We start from the raw sequence: 15,019 nt of genomic DNA, 5'->3' as shown, positions 1-15,019 counted from the left end.
TGCTACTCCTTCGCCATTTCTAACCCGATTCCGATTCCGTTTGCTTTATGTGATGGCAGCAGGTGAGGGCTTCAAAACTTTCTACACAGAATTTCGACCTTTGACTTCTTTGACCTTTGACCTTGATTTGTGACCTGTATTGTACATTTTGCTACAAAATGCTACTTCCGGCGGGGACATATATTACGCACCGCGTAATTTCTACTTTTCCGTGTTCTTTTTTTCCATTTAGGTGCATGTCAACCCTATATAAACAACCCAAGTTCTAACCAAGTTTTAAAAATCCTGTTTTTGTAGTTGAGCTAAACTCTGATTTCGTTCATGTTGAAATCATTTTGTCAAGTATACACACCCACACACACACACACATTTCCCCTGTTTTATCAGAGATTGCATTTCCTCAACTGCTGTAAAATTTTGTAGGCTCATAGAGCTTGACCAACTTATCATATTACTGTAAAAGTGGATATTTTCGCACGACTAATTTTTTGTGCTTCGCCGGGTAAGAAGAGTTTCGCGTGTTTTTAATTCCGCGGAATCATGACATCACGCACAGGAGCATATGGCAAGCAAAAATATTCGCGTGCTTTTATTTTCGCGCTAGTTTCTGGTTGCGCGAAATGCGCGAAAATTTCAACACCGCAAAAATTTCCACTTTTACAGTATATAATAATGGCAAGTTGATACATGTCCATCTTTAATAGATCTACAAATATTTGTCAAAGTTTATATTTCAAAGGCCTATTCTAAGGTCAAGATGACTTTTAAAACACTTAGGTGTCATGTTTGATTTTGTTTGTATCAAAGGTTCTTGGTAATAAATGTACAGTCACCGAGCTTGTAAAATCGACGTACTCCCACACGCACACACACATACGTGAATTCCCTTTGTTTTGCATCAGAGAAACCATTTCCCGAAATGTGGTGGCGATCACAGGCGACCCATCTCTGATCATCACTCCACCATGTATGTCACCTAACTCATCTCAGTGACCAGGTTCATGTCCCATTTATTCTTGTTTCTTAGTTTGTTTTTGTTAGGATGAGAAGACCTCTAAGACATGTATGCAAGCTTGGATCTGGCTTGTCAACATATTCGCTCTGTATGTTTATGTTATTTTCTTATTCAATCTTATTTCAGGGTCATATAAAACTCTCTGACTTTGGTTTATGTACGGGTCTGAAGAAATCACATCGCACAGAATTCTACAGGGATCTATCACAGGCACGGCCAAGTGACTTTTGTAAGTACACTATTTAGCTCGTCTTTTGTTACCTATTAAGAATCCAATAGTATGAAAAACATATCGTTATGGGAATCGAAAGCACATCGAAAGTGGAATTGAATTTAAAGAGTACCAACTGGTTATAGAAAAAAAGACAAAAACTGCCCACAGCAAGTCACTTCACCCTTTGTGTGCTTGAGTTCTGATATGGCACAGAAATCCCGTGGTATTGTACACGTTGGTATAGCCACACATGGCTGCACATATGGCCTTGCATGATAATTGCAATATGCAATCCTACTGCTATTCCTGCTATAAACAAGAGACCATATGTATTTTAATTTGTTAATACATGAAATTGGAAGCAATGAAAGTAACACTTTTCAGTAATGCTTCTGTTTGCATATTCTGTAATTAATAGTCTTATTTATCTTTTGATAATTCGAAACAGAGAGCAAGCATACACTAGAGCTCACCTCGGTGGGCCCAATCTTGTCCAAACCGTGACATCATGCAAAACAGGCTAATGTGCTGTAAAGACATCGTGGTGATCTGAGGGAACTCTCTTTGCAGAATTCATGTCACGGATCCCTGTTTCATGTTGTCAAAATGGATTAAAGAGGATGAAATTCAGGAATTCTAAGCACTGTCATCTCTATGCAGGTCAATGTCAGCTAGGTTGAAAATTTCTAGTTGAAAACTTTTATCATGGGCTATTAAGTCTTGCTCATCATATAAGCATAGCATTTCCTTGATGTTGCTGTGGGCTTTTTGTATGTGTTTGTTTGTTTGTTTGTTTGTTGATTTCCATCTGAGAAGATGGCTGGATATGCCATATTCAGCTACGCTAAGCTGGTCTTCCATGGGGTCCAGTTGGATGTGAGGCTTGACCACTTCACCGGGTTGAACACCCTGCTCTTTGCGATGAATGAATGAAGCGGGATCTTTTACGTGTTGTGACTCTCTCACACACGGGACCTCCACATGTCTTATCCAAGGGACAGAGTGTTTTACCTCTTGCTAGAGGGGACGGTATGATTATACACAACATTGCTCAGTCCAGACTCGGGTTTGAACCCGGGTCTTTAGGATCGTGAGGCAGACGCACTACCAACTGAGCCAACTCACTGCCCACAGCCCATTATGTGTATATTTGGCGTCTGACCATGCTTCTCCTCATTGTCTAAAATGCATGTTACATGGCTCTATGAGTAGATACATCGTTGTCTTGCTTACATTGTAACAACACTACACCCTTGGCATGGGGACTGTCCCTGCAATCAATCCTAATGTTCTTACAATGGGCTATGTTTTCTGTTCTTACAAAACCCATTACAGCTTTACAACTTAAAGTCATCAACTTTTCTGTTATTTTCTTGCTGTCCATTTCTTGTTCTGCCCTTTCCTGTACATTGAATGAAAATAGATGAGAATTAGTTACAAAAGAAGCTGATTTGGGAGATTTTGTAGAGGACAGCTTTACCAAAAGGCAAACCTCTTGTCAAAGCTTGTCTCATGACATCCCTGTATGTTTGCAGTGTTCAAGGCTTTTCATGACATTTACACTTGCAAAGAAATTTTGTCAAGTTTCTGGTGGGAGGATAGGGTTATGACTTATAACAAAAACAAACATAAATGCTGGAATGCTCTTGGTATTACCTCATTATCACCAAATTTTATAAACAATTTATGTTTGTGCCATTTTAACTAATGCAGGAAATTTTCTAGAAAAACCACAGTTTTATGTGTCAACAGTGACAAAGCATTAGATAGTTTTTAAGGCCACATGGAGAATCCCTGGAAGAAAGAAGATTGAGAGAGCTGCATCATCACCTTTGGTTAGCATCTAGGCCTTTGTTATCTTAACTCCAGCTTTCCTCCATGTTGTAAACCAACAGACTTTAAAGTTGATCTACCAATATACAAATCAATCATATCTATCTTTGCTTCAACCATCTTTATCTTCCTTAGCTGCAAGCAAACCTATGGACTCCAAGCGATTAGCTGAGAGTTGGAAGAGAAACAGAAGGGCGTTGGTGAGCATTGTGCATACATCATTATGTATTGTAACTTCCGACCTTTAGAACTGCTACTCATTCCTACAACTTTTGGTTAATGTTAAAGTTTATCATTCTAAAAGCATCGTGGGGTCTCAGCAGATGCAAAAATTACCACAAATCTCAACATTTCATGAATGTTCATTTGGTAGATCTACATGCAAACATATGAATAAATTCAAATTGAACTTAATGTAACTGCCCAGCATTGATTTTGTAAAGTCTGTTCAGAGAGATACTCTGTGTCATTTTCAATTTAGTGGCTATGCAGTGGGTATATGTTCTCAAACAAAAATTGATTGATGGACCACCCAAAGTAAACAACTGCTGAACATGCTTAAACCCAAATATTTTGAAACCTACAGAATTGGGTATGGGTACATGCATGACAATATAGTTTTTATGTTTGGATATAATACTGGTATGTACATTGCACGTATTTGATTGCCATTTTTTTTTCTAGTAAGCACATTTTGTTGTAGTGTAACCTCACCATGTGCATACCGGTAATATCCTTTATTATAAAAGTACAACGAATGGAAGAACAGCTTTGTTATTTATTACGTGTGTGTGGATGGGAGGGGGTCCATAAACTACATGTACCTGGCTGTAATGGTAGTTCAAGATGTTGGAAACATTGTAACAGGAATCATATTCAAATTTTTTTTTTTCAGGAAAAACAGCATTAATCAATTTGTCTGTAACACTTGCAGTGTGCAAGTGCTGTCATGGAACTTGTTCATAGTAATCCTATAGTGGTCCCATCTCATCCCAGGAGCAGCAACAGGTTTTTAGCAGGACTGAGCTTTACAGCTTTAAGGGAACAAATGAAAAGTATCAGAAGTTTTATAGCCATCTTCCAGTGTACATTTTTATCTAGACCATAAAGTACACAGTTATTCAGGAAAATCTATTCTGATTCAGAATTAGTAGATGTTTTTTGTTTGTTTGTTTGTTTGTTTGTTTGTTTTTGTTGTTGTTGGTTGTTGTTGGTTTTTTTAGTGTGGGGGGGGGGGGATGCAGTTCTCCGAAGGAGAAACTGTTTATGGCAGTCTTGATAAGACCTAGACCTTCTGGTTCTCTCATAGTAATACCATTGTATACAATGTGATGTTGATACCTAGGGAGTTTCTGTCAAGTCAAGAAATATTCATACCAAATGTACAGTACACTTGATATGCAATATCAACATGTATGTGATGGATGGAGCTTGATGGCAAGGATGATAAGTGACATTATTATTACCTCCGCCAAGAAAGGAGGTTATGTTTTCATCAGCATTTGTTTGTTTGCAAAATGACTCAAAAAGTTTCAAATTCTGGATTTGAATGAAACTTGCAGGAAAAGTTAATAATGACACATGGAACAGATGATTAGATTTTGGAAGTGATATTAGAATTTTTATGGATGTATGAAGGATGTTTTATCTTTTGGCAGATAGGGTCAGTGAACTTGGGAGTTCAAGTTGAGCATATTTGAGATTTGCATACGCACCCTAAAGCGCATGCTCAGCTCGGGCGAGGCGCTGCATAGCTGGAACCTGATGACATAGACAAAAGGTGTCTATATTGGGAAATATATTCTAATTACATGGCTGCTTAAATTTAAATGATGTATCTTCATTCTCCCCTCTCTCACCCACTATCAGGCGTATTCTACTGTTGGTACCCCTGACTACATTGCTCCTGAGGTGTTCCTACAAACAGGCTACACACATGTGTGTGACTGGTGGTCACTGGGAGTTGTCATGTATGAGATGCTGATGGGTTACCCTCCCTTCTGCTCAGAGACACCTCAGGAAACTTACCGTAAAGTGATGCACTGGAGGGAGACACTACAGTTTCCAGCAGAGACACCCATCTCCAATGAGGCCCGCAATCTTATCCAGAGGTACAACTGCTGTTATTCTTGCTGTTGCTGTTATTCTTATTATGACTGCTCTTGGTTGCCATGAAACACAGAATATTGATTGATATTCAGTTTTGTTTGCGACCCAGTTATATTTTTGTCTCTGGGTTTCTGATTCTGTGTGTAAGACATATATAACATTTACAGATTAGTAACTTCTTAGTTTGTTTGTTTTTGGATGTTCATGCTTTAATTCATGCTTCACATTATTCGATACTATTTATGAATTTTGGTGCCTGATATAAAATGTACATTGCACAGTGGTGTATGTAATTCCACACAAGGACTTCACAAAGAAAGTGCCGAGTCACGGAGTCTCAGGGTAATGATGAAGTCTGTCATTTATGAGCCGATTTTGATTCTGTTTGGTCTATATGAGAGCACTACATGGGAGCTTTGAAACTTCTACACAGAATTTCAGTTGTGACCTTTGACCTTGACCTTTGACCTATATTGGACATTTTGCTACAAAATGCTACTCCTTCGCCATTTCTAACCCGATTTTGATTCCGTTTGCTTTATGTGATGGCACTAGTTGAGGGCTTCAAAACTTCTACACAGAATTTTGACCTTTGACCTTGATTTTTTGACCTGTATTGTACATTTTGCTACAAAATGCTACTCCGCCATTTCTAACCCGATTTTGATTCCGTTTGCTTTATGTGATGGCACTAGGTGAGGGCTTCAAAACTTCTACATAGAATTTTGACCTTTGACTTCTTTGACCTTTGACCTTGATTTTTTACCTGTTTTGACCTATATTGTACATTAGCTACAAAATGCTACTCCGCCATTTCTAACCCAATTTCGATTCTGTTTGCTTTATGTGATGGCACTAGGTGAGGGCTTCAAAACTTCTTCACAGAATTTTGACCTTTGACTTCTTTGACCTTTGACCTTGATTTTTGACCTATATTGTACATTGCATGGCTACAAAATGCTACTCCTTCGCCATTTCTAACCTGATTTCGATTCCGTTTGCTTTATGTGATGGCACTAGGTGAGGGCTTCAAAACTTCTACACAGAATTTTGACCTTTGACTTCTTTGACCTTTGACCTTGATTTTTGACCTATATTGAACATTGCATGGCTACAAAATGCTACTCCTTCGCCATTTCTAACCCGATTTCTTTTCCATTTGCTTTATGTGATGGCACTAGGTGAGGGCTTCAAAACTTGTACACAGACTTTTGACCTTTGACTTCTTTGACCTTTGACCTTGATTTGTGACCTGTATTGTACATTTTGCTACAAAATGCTATTTCCGGCGGGGACATATATTATGCACCGCGTAATTTCTACTTTTCCTTGTTGTTATTTTTTTTTACGGGGGGGGGGGGGGGGGGGGCTTGGAATGAATACCCATTTGCCACAATGATATTCCTAGTTTGTATGTACATTATTCCACCTGGTGTATACGCTCAATTTGAAATTGTATTATTTCTTTTCTTTTATGTTTAACTACTCCCTGATGTGCTTCCTTAAGTTGGTTGGAGAGGCCCAAGGGTCATAGTGATTTTGATTGCTTTTTTCCAACCCGGCTCCTTAGGGAAGCTCAACAGGGAAATCCTATTGAACACTTTGTTTTCTTGTGTTTTCCTTGTTTTATTTGTTTCTCTGTTATCTCTTGTATTGTTTTGCAAATACCGAATAGATAAATAAATAATTATAATAACAATGGAGGGGTGGGATCAGCAGCAAGAATGGAGAAATGTGTTAGATTTATGATAAGGGGGATGAGGAAGGAGTTTGCTATCTGGTGTAAGGGAGAAGTACTAAATAAAATGCAGAGCAGGTAAAACAGATAAATGGCATGAAAGGCTTGGAAGCCAATGACAAAAAAATAAAATAAAATAAATGCAAAAAAAAGGGTATTAGACTTGAAGAAAAGGGGGACGACTTAACATGGATGGATAACTGACGAGAGAGAAAAAGGTTTGGTAAGACTCAGAGTAGAGAAAAGGAAGAGGATTATAGAAGATAAGGTTACTAAATACATGTAGATACAGGAGATGCAAACATAGATATTAGGTAGATACACACCAGTGTTTGATAAAGACTCAAGATGGTCCTTCTATGGGCTATGTTGAATACAGACATATCATGCATACAAGTGGTTTGATATATCTGCTGTAAAACTGAAGTTACTTCATTTGCAGAAAGAAATTGGAGATTGCTACAGACCAGTACTTCTCAACCAGTGAGCTGCTAATCTCTCTCAGGTGGGCCATGATGCTGGCCAAAAATGAAATAAAAATCATTTGTATTTGTTCTGACTGAGCCTGAAAAATAATTGCTGTAGCCAAAGTAGGCCACTGTTTGCAAAAATGTTGAGAAGCGTGGCTTTAGATGCCATATATGTTGATACCATCACAGATAAGGACAGATTTCTGATATACACTCAACATACACATGGCAATGTGATGAGGTTTGCAGAGATTTTAAACATAATTGTTAAAGGACAAAGTGAAACCCTAAGAGAAGATAGAATTTTAAAAAGAAAGAATAAGAAAAGAGTGAGTGTGAATCTCAAATAAAGGCAGATGTATAGATTAGAAACCCTAAGAGAAGATAGAATTTAAAAAAGAAAGAATAAGAAAAGAGTGAGTGCGAATCTCAAATAAAGGCAGATGTATAGATTAGAAACCCTAAGAGAAGATAGAATTTAAAAAAGAAAGAATAAGAAAAGAGTGAGTGCGAATCTCAAATAAAGGCAGATGTATAGATTAGAAACCCTAAGAGAAGATAGAATTTTAAAAAGAAAGAATAAGAAAAGAGTGAGTGTGAATCTCAAATAAAGGCAGATGTATAGATTAGAAACCCTAAGAGAAGATAGAATTTAAAAAAGAAAGAATAAGAAAAGAGTGAGTGCAAATCTCAAATAAAGGCAGATGTAGAGAAAAGGGGACAGAAAGGGAAAAGGAAATGAATGCAAAATCAGTGTTGAGAAAGGGAGAATGAAGAGAATTACCACATACACTGTTCAAGGAGTATCATCAAAGAAAGACATGTTAAGTGTCAGATTGGATTTACTCCTGGAAGAGGTGGGTAACTTACTAATTTCCAATGTTACAGTCCTAAAATGTAGGCTCCTATTAACAGAGCAAATAGCAAATACTATATTGATAACTAGAAATGCTGCATGTGGCGACTGGTATGTCTCTGCCATATTGCCAATGTTAGACCAAATTAGAACATGATCAGCAAGTAATCATTATCTGGTGTTTATACTCCAATTTTCATGACAATATATAGAGCCATTTTCAAAATATGAAAAACAGGTGGAATCTTGCATTTTCACTTGACCTTTGACCCCATGGCCTAAAACTTTCCCAGCAATTACAGTGTAGTAATACAAAATTGTATACCACGTTTAACTACACTCCTAAGTGAATACATGCGGTCTTTTCCAGGGTATGGAGACAATAGTGTAATTTTAACCCAACTTTTTACCCTTGACATTTGAACTCATGACCCAAAACATCTAAAAGAAGATCAATGTCAGGCAATACATGTGTATGTACTAAGTTTCATGAAGATACCATGAGCCATTTCCAAGATATGGAGGAAACAAAATAGAATACATTCTGGCATTGCAGATGTATAGGGGGCAAGTGCAGTACTCTCCGCTTAATTGGGTAGGATCTGGCAGAGCATTTCTTACCTGATAAAGCGGAGTACCCAATTAACAGGAAAGCCTGTTAATATCTATTCACAACGCAGATACCACAAACCACACACTGATCATACTTCTCTCTACGACAGACAGACAAGCACAGTATGCCCCTTACAGCCCAGCTCATTGAAAGTCACATAACAGCCATATTGCCTGCAGCGTAATTTTGCAAACAATCTGCATGCAGCCCTGAGTCCTTGTCAAGCCACATGCAGGCTTCTAAACATCTGTCTTTTTAAACTTTTTTCCTATATGCATATGAAACCAAATGCAGCAACAAATTCTGCTGTGTTCAGTTGTGTTTCATGTAGACCATGAGTTTGTTTTCAGTTAATGGCCGGAAGAAAGATGAGAGTCTCAATGAAATTAGTTTATTCTTTGTTTTTCTGTAGAGCTAGCTCATCAGCACACAGTGGTTCAAGTGTGTCCCTGTGTGTGTGTGTGTATGTTAGTAATGTGTGTGATGCTGGTGCAAGGGTTCGTACACGGCATGCATAAATGCTTTAAAATGTCAAACTAAGCTCTCTATCGACTTTCAGCACCTCACAGTTTCTATGCAATCTATATTTACACAAATTTTAAAGGCTTTCTGCATGAAATTATTTAAATAGATCAGGTTAATCTGGAAAATTCCTACCCATTTGTCCGGAATGCCTACCCAATAATCTGGTAAATGTAACACGCATTGGGAAGTGTTTTTCAGCTTGTGTGAGTCAACAAAGCAGACTACCCGATTAAGCGGTACCTGATTAAGCGGAGAGTACTGTAGTGAGATTTTAGCATATGACCTTGAGTGCATCCACCCAAAAGTCAATAGGCACAGCTTCTTCTACTTGTACATACATATGCCAAGTTTTATTTGGATCCCGCAACCAGATTTTAAGCTCTCACATTAATAATGTGTTAATGAGTTCGGACGGAAGGACAACCCAAAAGGTAATCAATCATGTTTCATTGGATTTGCATGATTGACTTCTGCAATCCCTCACTGGCTGATGATAATGGTGTGTAGTATCTGAACTCTACTATTTTGAATCATTTGTCATACTGGACACAGGTTTTGCTGTGAGGCCGACAAGCGAATTGGGCGGAATGGGGTGGAGGAAATCAAGTCACATCCTTTCTTTCATGGTGTGGACTGGGAGCACATTCGTGAGAGGCCAGCTGCAATTCCCACCCGAGTTAAGAGCTTTGAGGACACTTCCAACTTTGATGAGTTCCCAGAAATAGAACTCAAACCGAGTGAGTAGACATTCAAAATTTCTTTCCTCTTTTCCATAGTCATTGTCTTCATTATTGTATTAACTGTAAAACAAGACGTTTTTTGTGCATGAAACTTTCGTGAATTTCACAAGGAATCAAGATTCACGAAAGTAGGATGCACTCTGAAAGTGTTTGTCTACACCATGCATTGAATGCCAGTGGTAAGTTACAGAAGTTTCATGCCACGAGAAAGGCCGTTGCCTCCAATTTGCGAAAGTTTCATGCCATGAATGTTTCTGGTTTTACAGTATTTTGTTCTCACTTTTCTTTGTTGCTTGATTGTGCTGCTTTCATGAGGCCATTTGAGATGCTATTCTTGTCACAAGGAAAAATAGAAATTGGACAACAATAAGATATCACAGTGTTGCCTGATATACTGTGTGTATGATAATGTAACCATCCAATTGTGAATTAATCAAATTCTTTGTTTGAGGCCAACGTCATGATTTCAGAATACTGGTAAAAAGCAAAATCAAATGTAGTTTCAATAATGTTTCAAGAACCAGTGTATGTATTGAATAAAAAGTAGCTAAGAGAAAGCATACTTGTAGGTAGTCCACTTACATTTGCACATTTCTAATTGTTCATTTCTCTTCACTTTGGACTCCTTCTCTTTAGACTTGTAGTTAGTTTAGTAATGAGCTCAAGGGATGTATTGTGATCATCTTTGTCCCTAATTCATTATTTGCCTTGCCTTGTCTGTGCAATGATTCCATCTTAAATCTCCTTTAAACCCTTGGTCCAATTGAAACCAGATGAAGAAGGCAGGAAGGTATGGTACACAGCACCTCCATAGGGTCCCAGGACATGGCCCATTTGTTATACTTCTTGTCACCATTTTTTGATAGAGAAGATGCATGTACTGGTATGTTTTGTCATGAATGTAGGTATTTTCTTCGAAATAAAGTTGTGGCAAAATTGTAGTGGGAGTCTGAACTTCTGTACATTTAATTAGGGGAATGAGATTTTCATATTTAAAAAAAAAAAAAAAATTGGATAGTATTGATGACCAGTTCATTGCTGACTTTGTATTGTCACCTATGTTCATTTGTGTCTCTTCCTACTTTGTTTGGTTGAATGCAGTCACACCACCTCAAGCAACTGGGGAACACATGAAAGACTGGGTATTTATTAACTACACCTTCAAGAGATTTGAGGGGTTGACACAGCGTGGCCTAGGACAACGCCAGTCCACACAAGGCCTCATTAGGTGAAGCTCCCTGAGGATTGGGATTGCCACAGCAAGAGATGCCGGTCACACATAGTCCTAAACAAGCATATGTTCTTATGTTCCTCTTCTTTCTCCTATTTTCCATTGCAATTTTAGCACCATATATGTAGCCACGGAGTTTTCATACATGGTGCTCTCTGTGAGGAGTCTGTGCCACTCTCTAAGGGAACTTCAGCTATCAGTGAATCAATAATGTATTCTTGTGATGCTTAGCAATTAGGCACATGTACCTAAGGCCAACATCTAATCCTGTCACATCGTTTATGTTATTCATCTCTGAACGGCTGATGTGGCACAACATAGCAAGTTGCATGGAAGGGACAGGTAAGTGCTGTAGTTTGTGCTTGTTTAAATCTTAAATTATTCTTTATGTAGAGAATATCAATTATTCTATGACAAACTCCACATACTACTGCACCTGGTGAAATATTTACCTCAATTCTGTATGTGATATACAATGTGTGTTGTTGAGCTTCAAGTGCTGTGCTTTCATTAGGTACATTGTGTGTATCTTTATGAACCACTCAATCTTCTAGCTAGGAGGTGATCTTCCAATTTGAAACTGCTGTGGTAGATCAATGATAACCTCTGCAACTTCTTAAAAAATATTAAGTTTAGGCTGATATGTGTAGCTGTGTTTGTGATGGAAGTATGTTTTAAGAGTCGCTTTCCCTTTGCTTTTGTAAATATGTATGTATATCTAGCTACATTGTGCAGTGCCTTGCATATAAATATATATATATATATATATATATATATATATATATATATATCTCATCTTTTATTTTGATTACTCTTTGAGTATAAAATATCTTGTCAGATGCCTCTTTAGAAACTCTTGTGACATACAGCAGAAGTGAAAGGGCAGAAATTTCGCATGTAAATGACAGATCTTGTGAGCTTCAAGTCAATTTCAGGGAAAGTATGAAATGTACACTGTAGGCAAATCTTCAGCTTGCTTATGCCAGTGGGGTAGCTCATTTTAAATTCTACTGCAAAAATGCAGTGGGATATTTTAGTCGAATTAGCATTTAGATTACCCTGAATGTAAAAACCAGCAGTGAAAGTACACTGTATCGTAATATCCACTCTCCTTGGCTGTTGGTTATCTGTCAAGTAGCATATTCTCTGGAGACTTCATTGTTTGTGTAGAAATGCAATTGGACCCCAGTATTTTTTGTCTAGGTTGCCAAAATACATGTCTGGAGACAAAAGTAGAAAACGTTTTTGCAGTGACATGATTGTTACTTGACTGAGAGGCCATGGTCAGATTTCCACTGAGCTGCTGTACTTGATGATTACCTGACTTAGAAGTTGTCTTCGCTCTCCTATATGTATAAATATATATATATATAAATTCATGTTTTAACCATAAATGTCTGAGATAAACAAGAAAAGTAAAGAGTGAGTAGCTATTACATGACTCAAGTGGACAAGGTTTTCAAATCAGCTGTTAAGATTTGTTGTATTTTTGTTTTATAGTACTCAGGCTTGAAGAGCATTTACCACACTAGTCTTGGTGGCTACATGGCTATAGCTGTGGCCAGAGAGGAGTCTCCCTCAGGCCAGGTGCTTTGTTATTCACTCTCCAGGCTATCTGAACAGTCAAAGATGGTCTTATGACTGTCTTCCATACATGATAATCTCTGAGAAGTTTAAATTACCCCTGAAAATTACACCTTGGAGCTGAAAATTAAGGTTTCAAATTTATAGTTTCTGAATAATGTCTGAAGTTTTGAGGGCTGATTCAAGTTGAAAAAATGACACCAACCCTTTATCTCCAAGAGCTGTGAGCCTGGTGGTATGTGGCTAAAGATAGTGCAGTAACCGCCAGCTTGATTGGTATGGCAGGTATTGGTGAGGGCTTGTGTGAGAGGCCCACTGGAGACCAGTCAGTCTTGTCTTCTAGCCAAGTCATGTAAGCTGCATAGCAGGTCTGAGCTCAGATATGCTTGTGGGTGTGGGTTGGGTGTGTTGTGAGTGCCATAATGGCTGTGATATGGCCAAATACACACTCGAGGAGTACTTCCCACAATTCCAAGTTTTCCTCCCAAATGTGGAATTGCACCATTGACCTGATTGAATGATCCTTGAAGTGATTGGGAATGCATTGGACATTACTATTTCATTGTTGTCATCATTATTGCTGTGTTTCAGCGGCAGTCATTATCATGAAGTCACCATTATCATTACCACATGAGGTGCATGCAGGTACTGTTTACTACTTTAGTGCTTCAGGGCACAAGTTTGATTTTGTGACTTAAAGTCAATGTGTAGAGTCCCCCTGTTCTCCTATATGTTGGAGTGTAGTGGTTGATAAGTCAAGTCCTGTTATTGAATTTGGTCTACACAGTGCTACATCCCAAACATTTCATGTGGCTGCTGAGATTAACTTGGTTCTGGCAATCGCCGTAGACTGCGAGGCATATATCAAATGAAGTGTGGCTACAAAGAGTTCTTACAGAAATGAATACCAGCACCCTTAAATTTTAGAAGATAACACATGGTATGCATAATGTGATGTGATGTTGCAGAAATGCCAATCTGATCTGATGGTAAATAATATTAGTGATTGAGTGCTTACCAGTACCCCTAACTGTCTTGGATCATGAATGTTATTGGATTGATAACTTAGTTAGATACCATAGAGTTCAGAAAAATTGGATAGAGGATTAGTGAAACCTTGGTAAGATGGGACTGTTGACAAATTTGTCATCAATGTGGATAAGTGTGGATTTAGCAAACTATTATCTCTTGGTCATATGACAGTTGATTATGTTATGTTATTTCCTGGATTGTTTTTTTATGTAAACTACATGACTAAAAATGATATTTTATGAAGTCTGGTGATGATGCTATTGACTTTTTCTGTCATACAAAATGTGTAGGTATGTGTTCCAGTTCTCTCTTCAGCAGAGTCAAGAAGAATGTATGTCTATTTTAGAAAATTAAAATAGAATCAGCTGCAATTTATGTGCTAAAACATAAAGAGTGGTACACAAGTTGATATGACTATCATATAACTGCTGTTTTTTATGCCTCCGCCATGAAGTGTTGCTGGAGGCATTATGTTTTAGGGTTGTCCGTCCGTCCATCTGTCCATCTTTCCATCTGTAATCAATTTTTGTGGACACTGTAACTTAAAAACCGTTGAGGTATCCTAACAAAACTTGGCATATGTATGTATGAGTGGACAAAGTTGTGCTTATCAACTTTTGGGTGCACATGCTCAAGGTCAGGGTCATATTCTTAAAATGTCACTTTTTCCCCATATCTGTGAAATGCCTGAACTAGTTGTATCCTCTGAACAGAGTTTGGAGGATACCATGGATTTGAGATTTTCTTGTGAGCCCTCTACCGGCTGCAGTTCTCAGATCATCTTCAAATTTGGCATGAAGGTGTATTATGGTAAAACGAAGAAGCCTATTGATTTCGGTGATGGGGCCCTCGCCTCGCCTGTTGTATCTTTACACACAAAAAGGGGAATTTTTCAGGGTCTGCTTGTGTGTGCAATATTGGCCAGGTTTCTTCACCGATTTTTTCAAATTTGGTATGTAAATGTATCATTGGCGAGTCTAGACACCTATTCCCATTGGAAATGCTGCCCCCACTGTTCCAACTTTTACATGGTCGATGATCACCCTCGGGTCAAAATTT

At 38.1% G+C, this 15,019-nt stretch overlaps 1 protein-coding gene across 1 annotated transcript in view; it reads left to right on the top strand.

Moving 5' to 3' along the window:
- The window catches only part of LOC139731022 (serine/threonine-protein kinase tricornered-like), a 61,536-nt gene extending 47,081 nt beyond the window's left edge, over nucleotides 1-14,455 (top strand). The window contains exons 7-11 of the mRNA XM_071641904.1: nucleotides 1,142-1,244; nucleotides 3,198-3,262; nucleotides 4,932-5,173; nucleotides 9,926-10,110; nucleotides 11,215-14,455. Coding sequence (XP_071498005.1) covers nucleotides 1,142-1,244; nucleotides 3,198-3,262; nucleotides 4,932-5,173; nucleotides 9,926-10,110; nucleotides 11,215-11,345 — 726 coding nt within the window. The 3' untranslated portion in view covers nucleotides 11,346-14,455. The remainder of the gene's footprint in view (nucleotides 1-1,141; nucleotides 1,245-3,197; nucleotides 3,263-4,931; nucleotides 5,174-9,925; nucleotides 10,111-11,214) is intronic.
- The last annotated feature ends 564 nt before the right edge of the window (nucleotides 14,456-15,019 follow it).

The sequence above is a fragment of the Diadema antillarum genome, unplaced genomic scaffold, assembly GCF_040938485.1.
Source record: "Diadema antillarum isolate AM-2024a unplaced genomic scaffold, OU_Dant_1.0 seq00000348_RagTag, whole genome shotgun sequence".
NCBI lineage: Eukaryota > Metazoa > Echinodermata > Echinoidea > Diadematoida > Diadematidae > Diadema > Diadema antillarum.
This window is presented reverse-complemented; position numbering and strand designations above follow the sequence as displayed.